General features: G+C 51.3%; 3 protein-coding genes across 4 annotated transcripts in view; 2 read left to right on the forward strand and 1 right to left on the reverse strand.

Annotated features, from left to right (window-relative positions):
- The first annotated feature begins 366 nt into the window (after nt 1-366).
- Nucleotides 367-13,870, forward strand: LOC310802642 (alanine--tRNA ligase, cytoplasmic-like). 2 transcript variants are annotated; one of them, XM_083667120.1, is made up of 21 exons: nt 367-431; nt 1,604-1,757; nt 2,096-2,284; nt 3,007-3,152; nt 3,345-3,536; nt 3,825-3,969; nt 4,856-5,001; nt 5,194-5,302; nt 5,956-6,106; nt 6,772-6,896; nt 8,016-8,160; nt 8,545-8,723; nt 8,897-9,010; nt 9,291-9,497; nt 9,801-9,985; nt 10,901-11,009; nt 11,158-11,271; nt 11,432-11,551; nt 12,239-12,325; nt 12,505-12,618; nt 12,748-13,870. In XM_083667120.1, exons 2-21 carry the CDS (start codon nt 1,614-1,616, stop codon nt 12,925-12,927), a joined length of 2,901 nt encoding a protein of 966 aa, XP_083523246.1. In that variant the 5' UTR covers nt 367-431; nt 1,604-1,613; the 3' UTR covers nt 12,928-13,870. The 2 variants fall into 2 exon arrangements, with proteins under 2 accessions (XP_083523246.1, XP_083523247.1); XM_083667121.1 differs by lacking the exon at nt 367-431 and adding an exon at nt 1,180-1,198.
- A 9,828-nt stretch (nt 13,871-23,698) lies between these two features.
- On the reverse strand, nt 23,699-25,181 carry st3gal2 (ST3 beta-galactoside alpha-2,3-sialyltransferase 2; the record flags this gene model as incomplete). The annotated part of the gene is made up of 3 exons (XM_083665641.1): nt 23,699-23,872; nt 24,129-24,289; nt 25,091-25,181. 3 exons carry the CDS (start codon nt 25,179-25,181, stop codon nt 23,699-23,701), a joined length of 426 nt encoding a protein of 141 aa, XP_083521767.1.
- Nucleotides 25,182-25,642: 461 nt separating this feature from the next.
- Nucleotides 25,643-25,665, forward strand: part of sf3b3 (splicing factor 3b, subunit 3) — a gene marked incomplete at its 5' end in the record, with an annotated part of 15,279 nt that continues 15,256 nt past the window's right edge. Inside the window, one exon of the mRNA XM_083665642.1 lies at nt 25,643-25,646. Coding sequence (XP_083521768.1) covers nt 25,643-25,646 — 4 coding nt within the window. The remainder of the gene's footprint in view (nt 25,647-25,665) is intronic.

The raw sequence follows: 25,665 nt of genomic DNA on the forward strand, positions 1-25,665 counted from the left end.
AAACGTTGAATAAAACACCACCGTAGCGGTTGAAATAGCAGGACATTGGTGAGAATATTTGGGGGGCAAGAGAGGGTGAATTCAATTCATATGACCTCCCCTGAAATATAGTTATTGACTTAACCCAATATAGCATCTTTATTCTGACACAACCCGTCCTGGGTGAAGTCGTGTAGGACAGTTAAAGCACCAGTCTGACTTGTTTTTCATCTCCGTTGCGTCAGCCGAGGAGACGGGTTCCATCCCGGCCCTGGGATTGGCCAGGGCTCCGGATGACAGCCAATAGAAACGCAGTCTCGCCGGAGTGCCGGTCCTGTGGAGCCAATAGGGAGTGTGCGTGGGCGGGCTCAGTGATATGTGGAGACTGCGGCTGCGCGGCGCGGCGGCGAGGCAGACACCAGCGAACCTCACGGCACCGACAGATCCACTCTGTGAGTATCAGAATGAGAAAATGTCGCATTGATTTGATTATAATAGTTGTTTCTACATACACCTGTCATATTTCATATTGTACCATCGAACGGATGAAACAGCGAGATTGAGCTCCTTGAAATGCTCGAATCACGGTGCGCTGACGTTAGCAGAGATTCAATGACTAGTAGCTAGCTAACGTTAGCTAACCTGCCTGTGTGTGTGTGTGTGTGTGTGTGTGTGTGTGTGTGTGTGTGTGTGTGTGTGTGTGTGTGTGTGTGTGTGTGTGTGTGTGTGTGTGTGTGTGTGTGTGTGTGTGTGTGTGTGTGTGTGTGTGTGTGTGTGTGTGTGTGTGTGGTTGTATGATATTGACATGGTTCGGGTAGCGGTGTGTCGTGTTGTTAACGCGGGGCTCCGGTCGTCAGGAGCGGGACACGGGATGTTTACCGTCCGCGGGGTCCCCGGGGCTCGGCCGCGGCAGCTGTGGGGTTTCCTGCTTCAGTCCACCGGAGGGAATAAAACCGACTGCTGCTATAATCCGTTTAATTGTAACCGGGACCAACGGCTTGCCGGAGAATAACAAATAACAAACGGCTTAGAATAACACTCTCTCACTCTCTCTCTCACACTCTCTCTCACTCTCTCTCTCTCTCACTCACTCTCTCACACTCACTCTCCTCCTCTCTCTCCGTCAGAGGGATCCTGAGGGATCCTTATCATAGGCCATCTTTCCTAGGGACAACACACACACACCTTCCCCCTCAGCGGCCACCCGTGAACCCCAGGAGTATGTCTGTGTTTTTATGCTCAATGCACAGCACAGACCTGTCTGTCTGCCTGCCTGCCTGTCTGTCACCACAGCATAGACCTGTCTGCCTGTCTGTCACCACAGCATAGACCTGTCTGTCTGTCCCACCTGCCCGGCCCACCTGGGCCCCTAGCTGGCAGAAACAGGCAGAGTCATGTTATCTTGAGGACGCAGGCAGCAACAGGACAGTGTTGTGTGGAGGCTGTTTTTCTGTGTGTGTGTGTTAGAAGGAGACGCAGGGAACTATGACAATTTAATTGGAACTTGACTTGTTAGTTTCATCATAAACACCTGCCCACACCTGGTCTCTCTAACCAGCTGTGTGTGTGTGTGTGTGTGTGTGTGTGTGTGTGCGTGTGCGTGTGTGTGTGTGTGTGTGTGTAGCTCTTCCAGAATGGACTCTTCTCTGACGGCTGTTCAGATCCGGGAGAAGTTCATCGACTTCTTCCGTCGCCATGAGCACCAGTACGTCCACTCCTCTGCTGTCATCCCATTGGACGACCCCACGCTGCTGTTCGCCAACGCCGGCATGAACCAGGTACTCGTCCCTCCATCCGTCCCTCTATCCCTCCCTCCCTCCTTCCCCCCCCCCCCCCCCAGGGAGTGTGTTGTCCTGGTCCTGTTAGACACCAGCAGTACCCCCCCCCCCCCCAGGGAGTGTGTTGTCCTGGTCCTGTTAGACACCAGCAGGAGAGTCAATCTCACTTCACTCAGTTAAAACTGATATTTACACCTTTTCATGCCGGATTTCAGTGTTTTTGATGCTGTTTTTCAAACATCTTTGGTATTTTACTCTTTACTGCTCTTTTACAATCAATAAGTTATTTGAAGTCCAACTTTTATTCAACCAAATGTCCCTCCCCCCCCCCCCCCCAGTACAAGCCTATCTTCCTGAACACCATCGACCCCGCCCACCCCATGGCGCGGCTGCGGCGAGCGGCCAACACCCAGAAGTGCATCCGAGCTGGAGGGAAACACAACGACCTGGACGACGTGGGGAAGGACGTCTACCACCACACCTTCTTTGAGATGCTGGGATCCTGGTCCTTCGGAGACTACTTCAAGGTGAGGGGGGAGGGTGGGGGGGGAGGGGAATCGTGGAACAATGGTGCCGCAACATTTAACGAGTCTCCAGATAATTTAACCCATTTGTGCCGAATGCCGCGCGACGCAACTTTGAATCTACCGCCGGTTGCTGCGTGGCGCAACTTTGAATCTACCGCCGGTTGCTGCGTGGCGCAGCATTTTTGATTTGTCGTAATTTTCATGAATGCAGCATATAATGCACTGTCATTGGTTCAAATACACGAGGTGGGTCTTGTTGATTTTTTAAAACCACGTGAGCACCCAAATGTCGTGTGGTTCGCCGAAAATCACGTAAATCAATCAGACATACACGTGCGTTTAAAAAATCTACAATAAACGCACGTGTATGTCTGATTGATTTTCGGCGAACCACACGACATTTGGGTGCTCACGTGGTTTTAAAAAATCAACAAGACCCACCTCATGTATTTGAACCAATGACAGTGCATTATATGCTGCATTCATGAAAATTACGACAAATCAAAAATGCTGCGCCACGCAGCAACCGGCGGTAGATTCAAAGTTGCGCCACGCAGCATTCGGCACAAATGGGTTAAATTATGACTCATCTCTCATTAAATAACATTACCTGTTATCTCCCTCCCTCCCCCTCTCCTCCCTCTCCTCCCTCCCTCCCCCTCTCCTCCCTCCCCCTCTCCTCCCTCCCCCTCTCCTCCCTCCCCCTCTCCTCCCCCCTGCAGCACCTGGCCTGTGAGATGGCTCTGGAACTGCTGACGGTGGAGTTTGGCATCCCTATTGAGCGCTTGTATGTCACCTACTTTGGAGGGCACCCTGACGCAGGCCTGGAGCCTGACCTGGAGTGTAAACAGATCTGGCTGGACCTGGGGTAGGTCCACCCTATACACTACACCCTATACACTACACCCTATACACTACACCCTATACACTACACACTATACCCTAGACCCTACCCCTACACCCTACCCACTACCCCTACACCCAACACACTACACCCTACACCTGATAACTTTGTGTATGTTGTGTGTGTGTGTGTGTCTGCTCCGTGTGTGTGTGTCAGGATGGATGAGAGCCGTATCCTGCCTGGCAGTATGAAGGATAACTTCTGGGAGATGGGGGACACGGGACCCTGCGGACCCTGCAGCGAGATCCACTACGACCGCATCGGGGGCCGCGACGCAGCCCACCTCGTCAACATGGACGACCCCAACGTCCTGGAGATCTGGAACCTCGTCTTCATCCAGTACAACAGGTAACACACACACACACACACACAGGCACAGGTAACAAACACACACGTACAGGTAACAAACGCACAGGCACAGGTAGCAGACAGACACACACACACACACACACAAAAAGGCCTAGGTCATTATATACCTGAATAACCCTAACCCTTTGGATGAAAGACACACCCAATTACTCACTGTTGTTGAATGGCATGTAGATCCATAACAACTCTGTAATAACACACACACACACACACACACACACACACACACACGTTCTCTCATACTCCCCCCCCCCCCCCCCCCCCCAGGGAGTCGGAGACGGAGCTGAAGCCCCTGCCTAAGAAGAGCATTGATACAGGCATGGGTCTGGAGCGCCTGGTGTCAGTCCTGCAGAACAAGATGTCCAACTACGACACTGACCTCTTCATACCCTACTTCCAGGCCATCCAGAAGGTATGCACTACACACTAGACCCTACACACTACCCCCTATACACTAGAACCTACACACTACCCCCTATACACTAGAACCTACACCCTACACACTAGACCCTACACACTACCCCCTATACACTAGACCCTACACACTAGACCCTACACCCTACACACTAGACCCTACACCCTACACACTAGACCCTACACACTACCCCTTATACACTAGACCCTACACACTACCCCCTATACACTAGAACCTACACACTACCCCCTATACACTAGAACCTACACACTACCCCCTATACACTAGACCCTACACCCTACACACTAGACCCTACACACTAGACCCTACACCCTACACACTACCCCTTATACACTAGACCCTACACACTACCCCCTATACACTAGAACCTACACACTACACCCTACACACTAGACCCTACACCCTACACACTACCCCTTATACACTAGACCCTACACACTACCCCCTATACACTAGAACCTACACACTACCCCCTATACACTAGAACCTACACACTACCCCCTATACACTAGACCCTACACACTACCCCCTATACACTAGAACCTACACACTACACCCTACACACTAGACCCTACACCCTACACACTACCCCCTATACACTAGACCCTACACACTACACACTAGACCCTACACACTACACACTACCCCCTACAGACTACAGACTACAGACTTCACCCTCTCTCATCTGCATTAGTGTCAGGGGGCTTGATGCTCCTCTTCATCCTCTACTGACTGACAAGAATATCAACATAATAATAATAATAATAATAATAATAATGAACTCATAATAAACCAGTAATAGTAATGTTAGTAGGTGATTGTAAGTGTGTGTGTGGTCTAAGTGAGCGTGTGTGTGTGGCAGGGTACGGGGGCCAGGGAGTACACGGGCAGGGTGGGCTCTGAGGACTCAGACGGCATCGACATGGCCTACCGCGTCCTGGCGGACCACGCCCGCACCATCACCATCGCCCTGTCTGACGGAGGACGCCCCGACAACACAGGACGAGGGTGGGGCTGTCTGTCTGTCTGTCTCTATGTCTGTCTGTCTGTCTGTCTGTCTGTCTCTATGTCTGTCTGTCTGTCTGTTCTCTGTCTGTCTGTCTGTCTGTCTGTTCTCTGGCTGTCTGTCTCTGTCTGTCTGTCTACTTGTCTATCTGATTAATCAGTGTTTCGGTGTATTAAATGCCCCCCCCCCCCCAGGTATGTGTTGAGGCGGATCCTGAGGCGAGCCGTCAGGTATTCTCATGAGAAGCTGGGGGCTCAGAGAGGTTTCTTCTCCTCTCTGGTGGACGTGGTGGTGGAGTCTCTGGTGAGAACAACACTGATTCTCTCTCTCTCTCTCTCTCTCTCTCTCTCTCTCTGTGTCTGTGTCCCTCCCTCCCTCACCTCACTCCCTCCCTCCCTCCCTCCCCCCGGTGCCACAATGTAAACATTACAAGACAAATTAAACTATATATGTAGTCATGATAGAGGAACTATCTTTATTAAACTATATATGTAGTAATGATAGTTCCTCACGCCATTGTTGTTAAAAACAAAGTGAATGCGTTGTTGTTCCTCTGAAAGACATGAAGAAACACACACACACACACCTTAACAGTCCCTCCTAAAGACCACTTCACCCCCACTACCCCCCTGTACTAACCCTAACCGCAACCCTAGAGACCTCTTCATCCCCACTACCCCCCCTGTACAAGTTCTCTCCTGCTAATAAAATAAATTTGTAAAAAAATAATAATAAAATAAACTAAATTAGCTTACTAGCATTGTGACTGCCTATGGCCCCTGGTCTGAGCATTGATGACTTTATCTTATGTTGACTGATGGATAGATGATTCACTTACTTAAACAAATGTATTTGCTGTAAGTCGGTTTGGATAAAGGCGTCTGCTAAATGCCGTAAATGTAACACACACACACACACTCTCTCATTCTCTCTCTCTCTCCCCCCCCCCCCCTCAGGGCGATGCGTTCCCGGAGCTGAAGAAGGACCCTGACATGGTGAAGGACATCATCAACGAGGAGGAGGCGCAGTTCCTCAAGACCCTCAGCAGAGGGCGACGCATCCTGGACCGCAAGATCCAGAGTCTGGGAGACATCAAGACCATCCCTGGTACCCCTACACCCTGCACACTACACCCTAGACCCTACACCTTACACCCTAGACACTACCCCCTACACCCTGCACACTACACCCTAGACCCTACACCTTACACCCTAGACACTACCCCCTACACCCTGCACACTACACCCTAGACCCTACACCTTACACCCTAGACACTACCCCCTACACCCTGCACACTACACCCTAGACCCTACACCTTACACCCTAGACACTACCCCCTACACCCTGCACACTACACCCTAGACCCTACACCTTACACCCTAGACACTACCCCCTACACCCTGCACACTACACCCTAGACCCTACACCTTACACCCTAGACACTACCCCCTACACCCTGCACACTACACCCTAGACCCTACACCTTACACCCTAGACACTACCCCCTACACCCTGCACACTACACCCTAGACCCTACACCTTACACCCTAGACACTACCCCCTACACCCTGCACACTACACACTACACCAACACACTATACACTACACGACACCCCAGTTTACACCAACACACTATACACTACATTAACCTCTTTTCCCCTCCCCCCTCTCTCCTCCTCCCTCCCCCTCCCCCCTCCCCCTCCCCCTCCCCCTCCTCCCTCCTCCTCCCTCCCCCCTCCCCCTCCCCCTCCCCCTCCCCCTTCCCCCTCTAGGTGACACGGCCTGGCTGTTGTATGACACCTATGGTTTTCCTCTGGACCTGACGGCTCTGATTGCTGAGGAGAGAGGGATGGTGGTCGACACGGCTGCCTTCGAGGAAGAGAAGAGGGCTGCACAGGTCTCAGATCAACTCCTAGCCCCTACCTCCTACCTCCTAGCCCCTACCACCTAGCCCCTACCACCTAGCCCCTACCTCCTACCTCCTAGCCCCTACCACCTAGCCCCTACCTCCTACCTCCTAGCCCCTACCACCTAGCCCCTACCTCCTAGCCCCTACCACCTAGCCCCTACCTCCTAGCCCCTACCTCCTAGCCCCTACCTCCTAGCCCCTACCTCCTAGCTCCTACCTCCTAGCCCCTACCACCTAGCCCCTACCTCCTAGCCCCTACCACCTAGCCCCTACCTCCTAGCCCCTACCACCTAGCCCCTACCTCCTAGCCCCTACCACCTAGCCCCTACCTCCTAGCCCCTACCTCCTAGCCCCTACCTCCTAGCCCCTACCTCCTACCTCCTAGCCCCTACCACCTAGCCCCTACCTCCTAGCCCCTACCTCCTACCTCCTAGCCCCTACCTCCTAGCCCCTACCTCCTAGCCCCTACCTCCTACCTCCTAGCCCCTACCACCTAGCCCCTACCACCTAGCCCCTACCTCCTAGCCCCTACCTCCTAGCCCCTACCTCCTAGCCCCTACCTCCTAGCCCCTACCTCCTACCTCCTAGCTCCTACCTCCTAGCCCCTACCACCTAGCCCCTACCTCCTAGCCCCTACCATCTAGCCCCTACGTCCTAGCCCCTAGCTCCTAGCTCCTAACCTCTAGATCCTAGCCCCTACCTCCTAGCCCCTAGCTCCTAACCTCTAGATCCTAGCCCCTAGCTCCTAGCTCCTAACCTCTAGATCCTAGCCCCTAGCTCCTAGCTCCTAACCTCTAGATCCTAGCCCCTACCTCCTAGCCCCTAGCTCCTAACCTCTAGATCCTAGCCCCTACCTCCTAGCCCCTAGCTCCTAGCCCCTACCATCTAGCCCCTACCATCTAGCCCCTACCATCTAGCCCCTACGTCCTAGCCCCTACCTCCTAGCCCCTAGCTCCTAGCTCCTAACCTCTAGATCCTAGCCCCTACCTCCTAGCCCCTAGCTCCTAACCTCTAGATCCTAGCCCCTAGCTCCTAACCCCTAGATCCTAGCCCCTACCTTAAGGTTACATATAGCCTTAAACCTGAACGTGTGTGTGTGTGTCCTAGGTGAAGTCTCAGGGTAAGGGGTCAGGTGACGAGGACCACCTGATGCTGGACATCTACGCCATCGAGGAGCTGCGGAGCAGGAAGGTCCCCGCCACGGACGACGCCCCCAAGTACCACTACACCGCCGACGACACAGGCAGCTACGGTACTCACTCACTCACTCACACACACACACACACACACACGCACGCATACACACGCAGGCACGCACACACACACACACACACACACAGAGACACACACACACACACACGCAGACACACACACGCACGCACACACACACAGACACACACACACACACACACACACACACGCACACATACACACGTGCATACACACACACATGCACAGACAGACAGACACACACACACACACACACACAGTCGCGCACGCACACACACACACACCAACTTGTACACACACAAAGCCACACACCAACATGTACATACACACACACTCGCATATATGCACACATTCACACACACGTGTGTGTGTGTGTGTGTGTGTTACCCCCTCTCTCCATGGTCAGATTTTGGGCGGACGGTGGGCACGGTGCTGGCGCTGCGGCGGGGGCGGGTGTTCGTGGAGGAGGCGGGGACGGGGCAGCAGTGTGGCGTGGTGCTGGACGCCACCTCCTTCTACGCCGAGCAGGGCGGGCAGAGCTACGACGAGGGCTACATGCTGCTGGAGGACGACGACGCCGACGACGTGAGGACCAGCCTTTAGTTTAGCACGCTAACGCAGCCTTTAGCTCAGCTCAGCACGCTAACGCAGCCTTTAGCTCAGCACGCTAACGCAGCCTTTAGCTCAGCTGGCTAACACAGTGTAGTTGTGTGCGGATACTAATAAGTCTTTCACCCCCCCCCCCCCCCCCCCTGTAGAGGATGGAGTTCACAGTGAAGAACACCCAGGTCAGGGGGGGCTACGTGCTCCATGTCGGGACCGTCTACGGGACCTTGAAGGTCGGGGACCGCCTCACCCTACACGTGGACGAGGTAACGCATCACTTCCTGTCTGTCTGAGCTCCTCTTCATCTGGGGTCAGGGTTCGGCTCTAAAGGGACGGCTCAGGGGAGCCGCATACCTGACTTAACCTGAAGATAGGCTGAGCCTTCCCGACGCGTCAGAGTCCTGTTAACCAGCCAGCCAAGGACACGTCAGAGTCCTGTTAATCAGCCAGCCAAGGACACGTCAGAGTCCTGTTAATCAACCAGCTCCATCTGTCTCTCAGTGGTCTAACATCAGTCTCCTTCGCTTCTCCTAACCCGCCCCCCAGGCTCGTCGGAGGCCCATCATGAGTAACCACACAGCCACCCACATCCTGAACTTTGCCCTGCGGGGGGTCCTGGGGGAGGCCGACCAGCGGGGGTCTCTCGTGGCGCCCGACCGGCTGCGCTTCGACTTCACCGCCAAGGGCGCCCTCTCCCCCGGGGAGGTCCGACGCACTGAGGAGATCGCCTGCGCCATGATCAGAGACGCCAAGGTGGGGAGGGGGGAGAGGAGGGGAGGGGGGGTGGGGGGGGAGGAGTTCGTACCTTGTGAGTAAGAGGTTTAACTGTAACTCAGTTGCTGCTTGTTCCAAATGGAACCCCTGGATTATGGAGAGAAAATGTGTCCTATTGATCCAAAAGGATTCTTCAGTTCAAGAGTTGGATCTCATTTAAACAGTTAGTGTGTGTGTGTGTGTGTGTCTGTCTGTCTGTCTGTGTGTCTGTCTGTCTGTCTGTCTGTGCGTGTCTCTGTGTGTGTGTGTGTGTGTGTGTCTCCCCCTCTGCGCCCCCCCCAGCCTGTGTATGCCTTGGACACCCCCCTGGCAGCAGCCAAGTCCATCCAGGGTCTGCGTGCGGTGTTTGATGAGACCTACCCTGACCCGGTCCGCGTGGTGTCCATCGGCATCCCGGTGGAGGACCTGCTGGCCGACCCGGCCTCTGCCGCCGGCTCCCTCACCTCCATAGAGTTCTGCGGAGGAACGTGAGTACCAGGCCCGGCTCAGACTCCTGCTCTAGGGGATAGGGATTAGGGTGTAGGGTCTAGGGGGTAGAGACTAGGGGACAGGGACTAGGGGACAGGGACTAGGGGACAGGGACTAGGGGATAGGGTCTAGGGGACAGGGACTAGGGGACAGGGTCTAGGGGACAGGGACTAGGGGACAGGGACTAGGGGACAGGGACTAGGGGACAGGGACTAGGGGATAGGGACTAGGGGACAGGGTCTAGGGGACAGGGTCTAGGGGACAGGGTCTAGGGGACAGGGACTAGGGGGTAGAGACTAGGGGACAGGGACTAGGGGACAGGGTCTAGGGGGTAGAGACTAGGGGACAGGGTCTAGGGGACAGGGACTAGGGGACAGGGTCTAGGGGGTAGAGACTAGGGGACAGGGTCTAGGGGACAGGGACTAGGGGACAGGGACTAGGGGGTAGAGACTAGGGGACAGGGTCTAGGGGACAGGGACTAGGGGACAGGGACTAGGGGACAGGGTCTAGTGGGTAGGGGGTAGTCTGTAGTGTGTAGGGTCGAGGGGGTAGTGTGTAGGGTCTAGGGGGTAGTGGGTAGGGGGTAGTATGTAGTGTGTAGGGTCTAGAGGGTAGTCTGTAGTGTGTAGGGTGATCATGCATCTTTAATGGTATATTTTCATATCATAATGTATAATGTTGTTCGATACAGTCTGAAAATGTTATGTACTTTTACTTTTTAACAATAGAAACATAATAATAATTATGATGATGATGATAATGATAATAATAATAATGTTATGATAATGATAATAATAATGATAACAATAATAATAATGTTGTAATAATAATGATGATGATAATAATGGTTTGATGATAATAATAATGTTATAATAATATTGTAATAATGATGATGATGGTGTTTGTGATGTCAGCCACCTGAGGAACTCGGGCCACGCCTCCCCGTTTGTCATCGTCTCTGAGGAGGCCATCGCCAAGGGGATCCGCCGCATCGTCGCCCTGACGGGGGCCGAGGCCCAGAAGGTCAGAGGAGATGGAGCTGTGTGTGTGTGTGTGTGTGTGTGTGTGTGTGTGTGTGTGTGTGTGTGTGTTTTGGGTAACCAATGCTTTGGGTAATGATTTTGGGTTGTAACATTAACGCCCTGCCCCCCGCCCCGCCCTCCCCCCCCAGGCCCAGAGGAAGGCTGATGCTCTGAGACAGAGTCTGTCACTCCTGGGGGAGAAGGTCAAGGCTCAGACCGCCCCCAACAAAGACGTGCAAAAGGAGATCGCTGACATGACTGAGGTGTGTGTGAGCTTCCTCTTTCTGGTACTTATGAGGTGTGTGTCTGTATGTGTTACGTGTGTGCGCGAGCGCCTGTATGTAGTGTGTGTGTAGCGTGTGTGTGTATGCGTGTACGTAGTGTGTGTGTGTGTGTGTATTCAGTGTACTCTCTGTGTAACAGTCCATAGGTACAGCAGTGATCTCCCAGTGGCAGAAGGACGAGATGAGAGACGCTTTGAAGGGTCTGAAGAAGACCATGGATGACCTGGACCGAGCCAACAAGGCTGACTTACAGAAGAGGGTGAGAGAGAGGGGGAGGAGGGGGAGGGGGAGGGAGCGGGGAGACCATGGATGACCTGGACCGCGCCAACAAGGCTGACTTACAGAAGAGGGTGAGAGAGAGGGGGAGGAGGGGGAGGGAGGGAGGGAGCGGGGAGACCATGGATGACCTGGACCGCGCCAACAAAGCTGACTTACAGAAGAGGGTGAGAGAGAGGGGGAGGAGGGGGAGGGGGAGGGAGCGGGGAGACCATGGATGACCTGGACCGCGCCAACAAGGCTGACTTACAGAAGAGGGTGAGAGAGGGGAGGGGGAGGGAGGGAGGGAGCGGGGAGACCATGGATGACCTGGACCGCGCCAACAAAGCTGACTTACAGAAGAGGGTGAGAGAGAGGGGGGGGGAGGAGGAGAGGGAGGGAGGGAGGGAGCGGGGAGACCATGGATGACCTGGACTGCGCCAACAAGGCTGACTTACAGAAGAGGGTGAGAGAGAGGGGGGGGGGGAGGAGGAGGGGGAGGGAGGGAGGGAGATGGGAGAAGGGGGGAGACCATGGATGACCTGGACTGCGCCAACAAGGTGGACTTACAGAGGAGGGGGGGGAGGGAGGGGGACAGCTAACCCTAACCCTTGTTCGGGGGTCAGAAACAGCTTGCCCTACTGCCCATGGTTGACAATGCCCCCTCCCCCTCCCCCGTCCTCTCCTCCAGGTTCTAGACAAGACCAAGGAGATGATTGACAGCAACCCCAACCAGCCTCTGGTTGTCATGGAGATGGAGACTGGAGCCTCTGCCAAGGTACTGGTGCACTTCAGACACACACACACACACACACACACACACACACACAGAGCAGGAGGAAGCAACAACTATATTTCTATATTTTGTGAGTTGAGCTTAATAATAAAGACAGGCAATTAAAAACCATCTCAATCCACAACACATCTACTAACCCCCCCCCCCCCCCCCCCCCCCAGGCCCTGAATGAGAGTCTGAAGCTGCTGAAGAGCCACTCCCCCCAGACCTCCGCCATGCTGTTCACCATCGACCCTGACGCAGGCAAGATCATCTGCCTCTGCCAAGTACCACAAGTAAGATCTGTGTGTGTGTGTGTGTGTGTGTGTGTGTGTGTGTGTGTGTGTGTGTGTGTGTGTGTAGTGTGTGTGTATCAACAGATCCATACTACACCATTTAACTCCCCCCCCCCCCCCCCCCCCCAGGACGTGGCCCAGCGGGGGCTGAAGGCCAGTGAGTGGGTGCAGGAGGTCTGCCCCCTGTTGGACGGTAAGGGGGGAGGCAAGGACCTGTCGGCCCAGGCCACAGGCAGGAACACACACTGCCTGCAGGAGGCGCTGCAGCTGGCCAACCACTTCGCCCTTCTCAAACTGGGAGACAACTGAGGAGGAGGAGGAGGGGGGAGGGGGGAGGGGGGTGTAGGTGACAGAGAAACCCCCTGGATTCTGCCTCAATGGTCCAGTCTTAGAATAGCCAGGGGGGAGGCTGGTGTAGGTAGAAATCGGAGGACAGGGCATTACAATGAGCCCATCCTCCAATTTCTACCTCCACCGGCCTCCCCTGGGACAACCGCAATGTTTGGGGTTGGTCTACTGCACAACCGACAGCTGCCTATCAGCAGGCGGGGGGAGGGGCATACATTCGCAGTCTGATTGGTTGACAGAATGATTGACAAGTGTATAAGGGAATGACGTGTCCTCCCTCAACTTCTGTAACTAACGATTGGTTAATAACTCAACGGTCCACCGCTGCTCCCCGCCGCCGTTCCTCTCTTCCCTTCAGCTCGCTCTCTTTCTCTCCGTCCTTGTGTTTGTGTCTCTGCTCGTCCCTCCCTCCCTCCCTCCCTCCCTCCCTCCCTCTCTCCCTCCCTCCCTGTCTGTCTGTCTGTGGGATCATCAACATGTTGTGTTTGAGATGCACAGGCTCCTGCCTGTCCAGATGAGCAGGTCTGACCCTACCTGGAGAAGCCTTTTAGCCCATCATTTAACCCATCCGTTGGCTGTGCATCTCCGGCCTGCTGCTCGTGTGTAGATAGACTGGCTGTCATGGGAACTGTGATGTACCTTCATGTATAGCTAGCTTCGTTAGCATCACAACCGCTAGGCTAGCTATGTACATGTATCTCTACCTAGCACTGTTAGCTTAGCATCCTAACTGCTAGGCTAGCTGTACCATGGACTTACTGTCTGTCAGGCATCTCTTTCGTATGTAATGTCAAGTCAAATGATTCATTTAGTAAATAAGTAATAATAACAAGAATGAATTGAATAAATGGATGAACATGGTGACGACTTTGTCAATTGTTGTCTTATGGAATAAACTTTATTGACACTGTGGGAATGCAGACTGTTGTCTTGGGTCCGGGTCAGAGGGGGCCGGCGGTGCTGGAGGTCTTCTGTGTCGCTGTTCTCATCATAGAAACAGAATGACCAGACATGTTCTTTCAGACCACAGAGGACTCAGCAAAACTGACATGAAAATGGAGATATTTGGCTACTCGATGTACAATGTAATGTAGCTCGATGTCCTCCTACAATATCATTTAATATTCTTCATTGTTTGGCTTTCTCCAACGTCCCAGAAGGACAGTGTGTAAAACTGTACAGGCTAGAAGGTTTATTTTTAATCGGTGTTCAGCTATATTAGTGACTGGTCACAGTTAGCCACATTACTTGTACCAGCACACATGACTCGAATATCAAATACAAGTATTTGATCACGTTAAAAAACAGTTATATTTACAGTCTCCTGAGGAGCTTCCATACAAGCTTGCTGTGTTTGTCTCCAGATAGTTGTGTTGTCATGGTAGTCGTTGATTATGATGCAATCACTTTACCAGCGTATTTGGCCTGTATGCCACAAGATGGCCGACATGGAATACGCAGAAACAAACTGTTTAAAACGTTTAAACGTCAGCGAGCTTGGAGTCCTGGCGCCACAAAGGGGGAGGGGCTTCAGGAGCAACTCTACAGGTGGGTGTGGTCATTGTGAATTACAGAGCAGCCCTCTCTGTCTCTCTCTCACCCTTCTCTCTCTCTCATCCTCCCTCTCTCTCTCTCCACAGGTGAGCTAGTCTACAAGTCTACCTTTAAAGGGATAGTTCACTCAAATTACAAAATCACATATTTTGGTTCTTTTGAAAGAAGAAAGGAGAAACTTCAATCCACATCTTTTATCAAAGTATATGGAAGTCAATGGGCCCAAGATTAGCATGTTTGAAATGAAATCTCAATCTAATGTAATCTCATCTCAAGTCATTTCTATCAGGCCAGAGAGTCTTTTTCAGAGAATTTGGGAGGATTTGGGCGTGATATTTCAAACATGCTAATTTAAGCTCTGTTTACTTCCATTGTTTTTTGGTTGAAAATGCAGTTGGCGGTTAGCGACAGCACCCAAATAAACAGACCCAAAGTGCTGATTGAAGTCTGTCCTTGTCCGGAGACTCCTTTCAGGGTAAGGAACCAAATATGTGATTTTGTAATTTGGGTGAACTATCCCTTTTAAACAGCCCTACGTGTGGAACAGCTTTGAGTGAACTATCCCTTTTAAACAGCCCTACGTGTGGAACAGCTTTGAGTGAACTATCCCTTTTAAACAGCCCTACATGTGGAACAGCTTTGAGTGAACTATCCCTTTTAAACAGCCCTACGTGTGAGGAACAGCTTTGAGGAACAGCTTTTAAACAGCCCTACGTGTGAGGAACAGCTTTGAGGAACAGCTTTTAAACAGCCCTACGTGTGAGGAACAGCTTTGAGGAACAGCTTTTAAACAGCCCTACGTGTGAGGAACAGCTTTGAGGAACAGCTTTTAAACAGCCCTACGTGTGAGGAACAGCTTTTAAACAGCCCTATGTGTGAGGAACAGCTTTGAGGAACAGCTTTTAAACAGCCCTACGTGTGAGGAACAGCTTTTAAACAGCCCTACGTGTGAGGAACAGCTTTGAGGAACAGCTTTTAAACAGCCCTACGTGTGAGGAACAGCTTTGAGGAACAGCTTTGAAGATCCCATGTTGTCGAACCGACGCCAAGTTTGAAGGACTCAGCGTTAAATAATCTATAATAGGATATACATCGTTATACATACATTATATTTATATACTTATATATACATCGTTATACATACATTATATTTATATACTTATATATACATCGTTATACATACATTATATTTATATACTTATATATACATCGTTATACATACATTATATTTATATCTTATATTTATTAGTGTATAATATATAGATATAGATATATACACTCACCGGCCGCTTTATTAGGTACACCTGTTCAACTGCTCATTAAACGCAAATATCTAATCAGCCAATGACATGGTAGCAACTCAATGCATTTAGGCATGTAGACATGGTCAAGACGACCTGCTGAAGTTCAAACCGAGCATCAGAATGGGGAAGAAAGGTGATTTAAGTGACTTTGAACGTGGCATGGTTGTTGGTGCCAGACGGGCTGGTCTGAGTGTTTCAGAAACTGCTGATCTACTGGGATTTTCACACACAACCATCTGTAGGGTTTACAGAGAATGGTCCGAAAAAGAGAAAATATCCAGTGAGCAGCAGTTCTCTGGGCGAAAATGCCTTGTTGATGCCAGAGGTCAGAGGAGAATGGCCAGACTGGTTCGAGATGATAGAAAGGCAACAGTAACTCAAATAACCACTCGTTACAACCAAGGTATGCAGACGACCATCTCTGAACGCACAACACGTCGAACCTTGAAGCAGATGGGCTACAGCAGCAGAAGACCACACTGGGTGCCACTCATGTCAGCTAAGAACAGGAAACTGAGGCTACAATTCGCACAGGCTCACCAAAACTGGACAATAGAAGATTGGAAAAACGTTGCCTGGTCTGATGAGTCTCGATTTCTGCTGCGACATTCAGATGGTAGGGTCAGAATTTGGTGTAAACAACATGAAAGCATGGATCCATCCTGCCTTGTATCAACGGTTGGTGGTGGTGGTTTAATGGTGTGGGGGATATTTTCTTGCTACACTTTGGGCCCCTTAGTACCAATTGAGCATTGTTTAAACGCCACAGCCTACCTGAGTATTGTTGCTGACCATGTCCATCCCTTTATGACCACAGTGTACCCATCTTCTGATGGCTACTTCCAGCAGGATAACGCGCCATGTCACAAAGCTCACATCATCTCAAACTGGTTTCTTGAACATGACAATGAGTTCACTGTACTCCAATGGCCTCCACAGTCACCAGATCTCAATCCAATAGAGCACCTTTGGGATGTGGTGGAATGGGAGATTCGCATCATGGATGTGCAGCCGACAAATCTGCAGCAACTGCGTGATGCTATCATGTCAATATGGACCAAAATCTCCAGCACCTTGTTGAATCTATGCCACAAAGAATTAAGGCAGTTCTGAAGGCAAAAGGGGGTCCAACCAGTACTAGCAAGGTGTACCTAATAAAGTGGCCGGTGAGTGTATATGTACTGTATATTTATGTTTTTGTATCCCAGTGTGTAATATAATGTGTTTCCCAGTATTGGTCTGAACCTTTTGGCCCTCGTTGTAAGATGGTGTTTTGTTTGTTATAAAGGATATGAATATGTTATTACCCTGTTATTACAGCTGGACCAAAGGTGGTGTTCTCTGCTGCGTTAAAAGCAGCGGTGAAACCCGTCTCAGGTCAGACCACAGTAGTCTAACTAACGTCATCAGAAACATCAGCCAAGCCTACAGCCAATCACAGGTACGGGAGGGATGGATGGATAGGGTGAGGTGGGATGGAGGGATGGGTGGATGGGGATGGATAGGGTGAGGTGAGGTGGGATGGATAGGGTGAGGTGGGATGGAGGGATGGGGTGAGGAGGGATGGGTGGATGGGGTGAGGAGGGATGGGTGGGATGGAGGGATGGGGTGAGGTGGGATGGAGGGATGGGTGGATGGGGATGGATAGGGTGAGGTGGAGGGATGGGGATGGATGGATAGGGTGAGGTGGGATGGGTGGATGGGGTGAGGTGGGATGGGGTGAGGAGGGATGGGTGGGTGAGGTGGGATGGAGGGATGGGTGGATGGGGATGGATAGGGTGAGGTGAGGTGGAGGGATGGGGATGGATGGATAGGGTGAGGTGGGATGGAGGGATGGGGATGGATAGGGTGAGGTGGGATGGAGGGATGGGTGGATGGGGATGGATAGGGTGAGGTGAGGTGGAGGGATGGGGATGGATGGATAGGGTGAGGTGGGATGGAGGGATGGGGATGGATAGGGTGAGGTGAGGTGGGATGGAGGGATGGGGATGGATGGGGTGAGGTGGGATGGAGGGATGGGTGGTATAATCCACTAACACATCCATTGTTGATCTCTGTCTGCTGCCCCCTGAGCCAGGAGTCTTCACAGCGCCGGTGAGACTCTACTACTTCAGCTCCACCGCCTTCCGGATCTTCAGAGGCTCCACTGTTTCTGGGTTCTTCTCAAAGAACGACCAGCCACCGCGTGTTGCAAGTGAACCAAAACCAGCAACTCTGGGTACCAGAACGTCTCCAGAGGGCTGAGGCTGGAACTGGAGCAGGGGAACTTGGTCTACCTGCACCTCCAATCAGGCTACAGCCTCTCGGACAATCACCATAATCACAACACCTTCAGTGGCTTCCAGCTCTTCCCTGTGAGGAGAAGCGGTCCTGCTGACTTCAGATGAAAGGTGTTGGAGAGCTTTGAATGTTCCTCTGACAACCTTTCATCAAACGTGACTCAGAAACAAACTCCACTTCTTGTGATTGTTGTTGTTTTTACTGATTGCTTTTGTTTTACTTTTTATTCATCTATCTATTCTTGTTCTCTACACCTGTACACACACACACTAACACACTGAAACACACACACACACACGCACACACTAACACACTGAAACACACACACACTAACACAAACACACTGAAACACACACACACGCACACACTAACACACTGAAACACACACACACTAACACAAACACACTGAAACACACACACACTAACACAAACACACTGAAACACACACACACTAACACAAACACACTGAAACGCACACACTAACACACTGAAACACACACACACTAACACTAACACACTGAAACACACACACTAACACAAACACACTGAAACACACACACAAACACAAACACACTGAAACACACACACACTAACACTAACACACACACATAGAAACCTTGTTTCATTTAGCCTTTATTTGTACAATAGCATAAGATAAAAACAGTCCTTGATCACACACACACACACACACACACACACACACACACACACACACACACACATAGATTGAGGTTTTTTAAAGTAGCAAAGCAGAATACTGATCGAGTGTTCACCCAGTGGTGGTCATACTTCAGGGGAGGCTGGTGGAGGTAGAAATCGGAGGACGGGCTCAGTGTAATGCATGGAACGGAATGAGGAATGCTCTCAAACACATGCCGTTCCATGCATTACAAAGAGCCGACGGGCTCTTTGTAATGCCGATTTCTACCTCCGCCAGCCTCCCCTGGTGGTCACATGACGGATAAGAGAGCGACATGATGGTCACCGTGGTGATGGTGTTTATGTACAGTCTGATGGTCACCGTGGTGATGGTGTTTATGTACAGTCTGATGGTCACCGTGGTGATGGTGTTTATGTACAGTCTGCCGGTGGGTCCTGCTGTGGAGACCTGGGGTGCGTTCTGGCCAGAGGCTGGCGGAGGTAGAAATCGGAGGACGGGCTCATTGTAATGCATGGAAAGCATGTTTGATCCTCTTCCTCGTGCTCCATTCCATGCATTAAATTGAGCCCGTCCTCCGATTTCTACCTCCGCCGGCCTCCCCTCAGAGCCCCATCACTACGACAACGGTCTATGATCATTCAGGTGGTTTGATTCTCTTTGGTGACATGTCGAACTTTGACCTTCAGTAGCTCCAGGGACCAGGATTGGATTATTCACTCTTAAAGTTCTTTAAACCGTCATTAAACATGGAGGAGAGGACATGTTTTAACCTAAGACACGGCGGCCATCTTGCACACATTAGCTCAGCAGATTAAAGGATCACAAAGACACAGAAATGACACAAAACAACAGACTGAGATTAGCAAAGGGATGCAGCCAGAGTCCATCTAATCCCGACAGGTTTCTGTTAATCTACAGACTCTCTCTCAGGTTTCTGTTAATCTACAGACTCTCTCTCAGGTTTCTGTTAATCTACAGACTCTCTCTCAGGTTTCTGTTAATCTACAGACTCTCCTCTCAGGATTCTGTTAATCTACAGACTCTCTCTCAGGTTTCTGTTAATCTACAGACTCTCCTCTCAGGATTCTGTTAATCTACAGACTCTCTCTCAGGTTTCTGTTAATCTACAGACTCTCCTCTCAGGATTCTGTTAATCTACAGACTCTCTCCTCTCATCTCCTGCTCTGTACCAAGCCCTGTCTGTGTCCATAGCAACAGGAGGAGAGTGCTCTACCGTTCTACAGAAAGGCAGAGTGTCAAAGTGTGTGTGTGTGTGTGTGTGTGTGTGTGTGTGTGTGTGTGTGTGTGTGTGTGTGTGTGTGTGTGTGTGTGTGTGTGTGTGTGTGTGTGTACTGTGGCTGAGGTTCATGGTGCTCTGCAGAAAGAAGAGGTTTGTCCGACAGCAGGACAAGGCACATAAGTGTCTGTGTGTGTGTGTGTGTGCGTGTGTGCGTGTGCGTGTGTGTGTCCATAAGATGATATGAGTCCATAAGGCTACTTGATAATAAAACGTGGACAAAGGTAAAATACATTTCTCTCTCTCTCTCTCTCTCTCTCCCCCCCTTCTCTCTCTCTCTCCTCTCTCTCTCTCTCTCTCTCCCCCCTTCTCTCCCCCCCTTCTCTCCCCCCCTTCTCTCTCTCTCTCTCTCTCTCTCTCTCTCTCTCTCTCTCTCTCTCTCTCTCTCTCTCTCTCTCTCTCTCTCTCTCTCTCTCTCTCTCTCTCTCTCTCTCTCTCTCTCTCTCTCTCTCTCTCTCTCTCTCTCTCTCTCTCTCTCTCTCTCTCTCTCTCTCTCTCTCTCTCTCTCTCTCTCTCTCTCTCTCTCTCTGCTACTTTTGGGACAAGGATATTCCATCCAGAAATGAACCACAGCAGAATCCAATGTGTCCACAAACACACTCAAAGACAATACAGTCATAAAAGCAGATAAAACATGACATGTGATAGCATTCAGTTATGATGTCATCAAAGGATTATTACAGTGTTGCACATCCTGGACTGATCGGAGCAGTGGTACGGTCACATGACAGAGGTCAGGACCAACCAACCCAGCCATTTACTCCTCATCTCCCTTCCTATTGGTCGGAGAGGCCTGCAGGGGGGGGGGGGGGTTGGGTCCTGTACACCAGGGGAGGCTGGTGGAGATAGAAATCGGAGAAATCATTCCGTTCCATGAGTTACAATGAGCCCATCCTCCGATTTCTACCTCTGCCAGCCTCCCCTGGGGGGACACCAGGCGTCCGTCCTTTAGGAGTAATGGTCATGAGGAGAGGAGGTGAGGAGGGCAGCAGGGTTACTGTTGGGACGTAGCCATTAGCAGCTCAGTGCTCTATAGATCTCCTCTCTGATGTCTATAGATTATGATCGGCTACGACCAGAGATTATATATGTTAGATATATTATTAGATATATATTATTATTATTATTATTATTATTATTATTATTATTACTACTACTACAAAAGGCTTTGCTGCTAACCGGCCTCTTAGTGTCTGATGAGGCAGTACCTCTCAGCGGCCAGCAGGTCATCCCTCACCACAGAGACACAGACAGACATGCAGTCCTTGGTTTAGTAGTGTGAGCTCTCATTCACCCAGGGGAGGCTGGGGGAGGTAGAACACCAGGGGAGGCTTGAGGAATGTCACCTGTGTCCTGTTACTGTCACCTGTGTCCTCTACTGTCACCTGTGTCCTGTTACTGTCACCTGTGTCCTCTACTGTCACCTGTGTCCTGTTACTGTCACCTGTGTCCTCTACTGTCACCTGTGTCCTGTTACTGTCACCTGTGTCCTCTACTGTCACCTGTGTCCTGTTACTGTCACCTGTGTCCTCTACTGTCACCTGTGTCCTGTTACTGTCACCTGTGTCCTGTTACTGTCACCTGTGTCCTCTACTGTCACCTGTGTCCTGTTACTGTCACCTGTGTCCTCTACTGTCACCTGTGTCCTCTACTGTCACCTGTGTCCTGTTACTGTCACCTGTGTCCTCTACTGTCACCTGTGTCCTGTTACTGTCACCTGTGTCCTGTTACTGTCACCTGTGTCCTCTACTGTCACCTGTGTCCTGTTACTGTCACCTGTGTCCTGTTACTGTCACCTGTGTCCTGTTACTGTCACCTGTGTCATAGATAAGAGTGAATGAGTGGTATTAGTCCTTTTGGCCTGTATCGCTGTTGACCATGTGTGTGTGCGTGTGCATGCTACTCCCCCTATCCACCCAATCAGCAGGACGATTAGTCACTTAGAATGATTATTAAAACAGAAGCAAATCAAACAAAGGGTTAATAATAATGTCAGCGTACAGTGGAGCTCTGACCCCTGTGGGCCACCGTACCTTCAACAATGACAGTCACATGACCAGAACAACCACAGCAGACACAAACACAGTTTAGAACAGGATGTAAACGACGGCTAGCTCGTTGTCCTAGCGACCCAGAGGGGGAGGGGCTTCAGCAGCAACAGGTGGGCGTGGTCATTGTCTGTCATTAGTCACCATGACAACCAGGGTGTGTGTGTGTGGTGGGGGGGAGGGGCTACGGAGCGCGCGGAGTCTTCGGGGTAAGGCGAGATGACAACGACGTTGACTCCACCCCCTCAAGGCCTGGCTGACACCCCATTGGCTGAGCAGAAAGGGGTAGTGGTAAAAGTAGTCTCCTCCTATTGGCTGTGTCTTTGTTAGGCAACGTCCTATTCTGTCCGTTCTAGCCAATCACCGCACTCTCTGTGCAGTTGTCAGGCAGAAAGACTACCAGGTAGATCCAGGGACAAGGCCAGACCTCTCCACCCTCGACCCCAGCCACAGGAGCCCTAACCTGGGCATGAGGCTCCCCCAACTGTCCCTCTTCCCTCCTCCCTCCACCCTCCACCCTCCAGGGACCAGGCCAGACCTCTCCACCCTCTACCCCAGCCACAGGAGCCCTACCTTGGGCATGAGGCTCCCCCAACTGTCCCTCTTCCCTCCTCCCTCCAGGGCTGGGTTAGCAGGGGCTTGTTCAGGAGAGCTGTAAAGTTCCAGAACGTTCACGTAGAAACGTGTCGATTAGATCAGAGATGTTCAGCCTCTGACGGTGTCCACTCCCCTCCAACGCTCCGTCAGTGTGTCATCTCCATCTGTCTGCTGTCTGTTTCCACCACACATCTCCTGACAGAGAGAACAGCGCCCCCTGCTGTCTGTTTCTACCACACATCTCCTGACAGAGAGAACAGCGCCCCCTGCTGTCTGTTTCTACCACACATCTCCTGACAGAGAGAACAGCGCCCCCTGCTGTCTGTTTCTACCACACATCTCCTGAAAAGAGAGAACAGCGTCCCCTGCTGACAGAGAGGACAAGCGCCCCCTGCTGACAGAGAGAACAGCGCCCCCTGCTGACAGAGAGGACAAGCGCCCCCTGCTGACAGAGAGGACAGCGCCCCCTGCTGTCAGAGAGAACAGCGCCCCATGCTGACAGTCCTCCGCAGGGGGACAGGGTACAAACAGGCAGGGTGTTGTCTCTGGTCAGTGTGAGGGAACACAGACGCACTGCAGACCCTGACATCCTCCACATTTGGGGGCGGGGTCAGAGGAGAGGGGGTGGGATCAGACTAGAAGGGGCGGGGTCAGTGTGTTTGGGGGCAGGACCAGAGCAGAGAGCAGAGGGGGCAGGATCAGAGGGTTTGGGGGCGGGATCAGACCAGGGGGGGGCAGGGTCAGAGGGTTTGGGGCGGGATCAGACCAGGGGGGGCAGGGTCAGAGGGTTTGGGGGCGGGATCAGACCAGAAGGGGCAGGGTCAGAGCAGGCATCGTACAGTAGAGAGAGAAGGAGTCTAGTCAGTGGGATGATCTCTCTGCCCAGCCCCCTCCCCCCCTCCCCCCCCAGTTCCCAGTGTAGACAGTGCTCTCCCCCCCCCCCCCAGTCTGTCAGTTCCCAGGGTAAACAGTGATCTCCCCCCCCGGCCCCTTAGTTCCCAGGGTAGACGGTGATCTTGCCGGCCTTGGCCAGGGAGGTGATGGTCTGGGCCTCGTAGTCGGCGTCGTGGACCCCCGTCTTCCTGAACTCTCCAGAGTAGCGGTTCTGCTCCCAGTAGTGGTGCCAGTTCCCTCGACTGTCCGCCCCGAACCCAAACACATTCACCTGGAACACACACACAGTTACAATGTGTGTGTGTGTATGTGTGTGTGTGTGTGTGCGTGCATGTGTGTTTATGCACACACGTGTGTGCCTGTGTGTGTGTGTGTGTGTGTGTGTGTGTGTGTGTGTGTGTGTGTGTGTGTGTGTGTGTGTGTGTGCATGCATGCATGCGTGTGTTTATGCACACACGTGTGTGCCTGTATGTGTGTGTGCCTGTGTGTGTGTGTGTGTGTGTGTGTGTGTGTGTGTGTGTGGTCACCTCGTCACAGACGTGCAGAGCAAAGAACAGGACCAGCATGCCCGTGGAGGGGTATCGTCCGTGGTGGCGTGTCCAGCGGTCGTGGATGTACTTGAAGAAGGCCGGGTTGAAGATCTGGACCTGAGGAGAGCAGAGCTCTGAGTTCTGACCGTGTTTAACATCTGGGATCCATTCATCAGACTTATAACAGATTACACTCTTAGGAAAAAGGGTTCTAAAAGGGTTCTTCATTTGTCCCCATAGGCGAACCCTTTGAAGAACCATTTTTGTTCCATTTAGAACCTCCTGTGAAAAGGGGTCAACATCTAACCCAAAAGGTTAGAACCCTATTTTCTAAGAGTGTACATCTTTGTTCTATTAATCAGACTGTTACAGATTTCATCTGTGTTCTATTGATCAGACTGATGCAGATGACATCTGTGTTCTATTGATCAGACTGATGCAGATGACATCTGTGTTCTATTAATCATGAAACATTTTATGGAACAAGGGTTTTTTCATGTTGATCGGGAGAAAATTAACGTTATTGCTGATGTTGAAAATGGCTGGAAATTATTTTATGATGGTTTTACTGAAATTGTTGCCAAGCATGCTCCCCTCAGAAGGTTCAGAGTAAAAGGCCGAAACAAAGCATGGTTCACTCCAGATTTATGCAACTCACTTCATGAGCGCAAAGTGGCAAAACCCAGGAGAACAGGTCTCGATTCAGACTGGCTGCTTTTCAGGTGACAATGCATACAGTAGCAATTAGAACAGCCAAAGCTGACCTTTCCTCACCTTCATTAGAACAGCCAAAGCTGACCTTTCCTCACCTTCATTAGAACAGCCAAAGCTGACCTTTCCTCACCGAAGTTTCAAACAATCTAAACACTCCCTTGAAATTTTGGAAGAATATTAAATTAAAATCCTTAGCTGGAAATAAAAATGGCGTAGAGCTCCTCCATGCATGGTTAAGGACTCACATAACATCTCTGATAGGCTGAAATGCTTGGCTGTTTTAATGAGCATTTCATTGCCTCTGGTTCCTTGTTTGAGTCTCTCAACATTACTCATGAGAATTCCCTCCTGTTTGTTCTGACGGTCTGTTACGGTAACTCAATCCTTTACTTTTAACCCGGTTACAGGCTCAGAGGTTACAGTCTCAGAGGTGCATAAAGCCCTCAAACTTTTAGACACTAGAAAATCGGCAGGTCCTGATAACTTGGATAACTTATCTGATTTTCAATCATGTTTTAGGAAAAAACACAGCACAACTACAGTGGCCCTAAAAGCAGTAATCATCAGTAGTAATATAATAAGTAGTAATTTTTAGACAACAAGCAAGATTGTGCAGCCCTTTTCATTGACTTATCTAAGGGTTCTGATACTGTGGATCATGCCGTATTGAAGCAAAGACTTCATCAGTGTAGGACTGTCAGAACAAACTGTCTGCTGGTTTGAAAAGTATCTATCAGGCAGATCTCCTGCAGTGCGTGCAGGCAGAAGGTATCACTTCTAGCTCCCTCAGTGTATCCATGGGTGTGCCTCAGGGATCGCT

The sequence above is a fragment of the Argentina silus genome (genome assembly GCF_951799395.1).
Source record: "Argentina silus genome assembly, chromosome: 3".
NCBI lineage: Eukaryota > Metazoa > Chordata > Actinopteri > Argentiniformes > Argentinidae > Argentina > Argentina silus.

What these genes read in the sequence shown, in the direction of transcription:
- LOC310802642 (XM_083667120.1), top strand. Translation starts at nt 1,614, where the DNA reads ATGGACTCTTCTCTGACGGCTGTTCAGATCCGGGAGAAGTTCATCGAC. An exon ending in ACGTGGTGGTGGAGTCTCTG is followed by an intron (nt 5,303 to 5,955) that starts GTGAGAACAACA and finishes CCCCCCCCTCAG; the next exon opens with GGCGATGCGTTCCCGGAGCT. An exon ending in CGACGACACAGGCAGCTACG is followed by an intron (nt 8,161 to 8,544) that starts GTACTCACTCAC and finishes CTCCATGGTCAG; the next exon opens with ATTTTGGGCGGACGGTGGGC.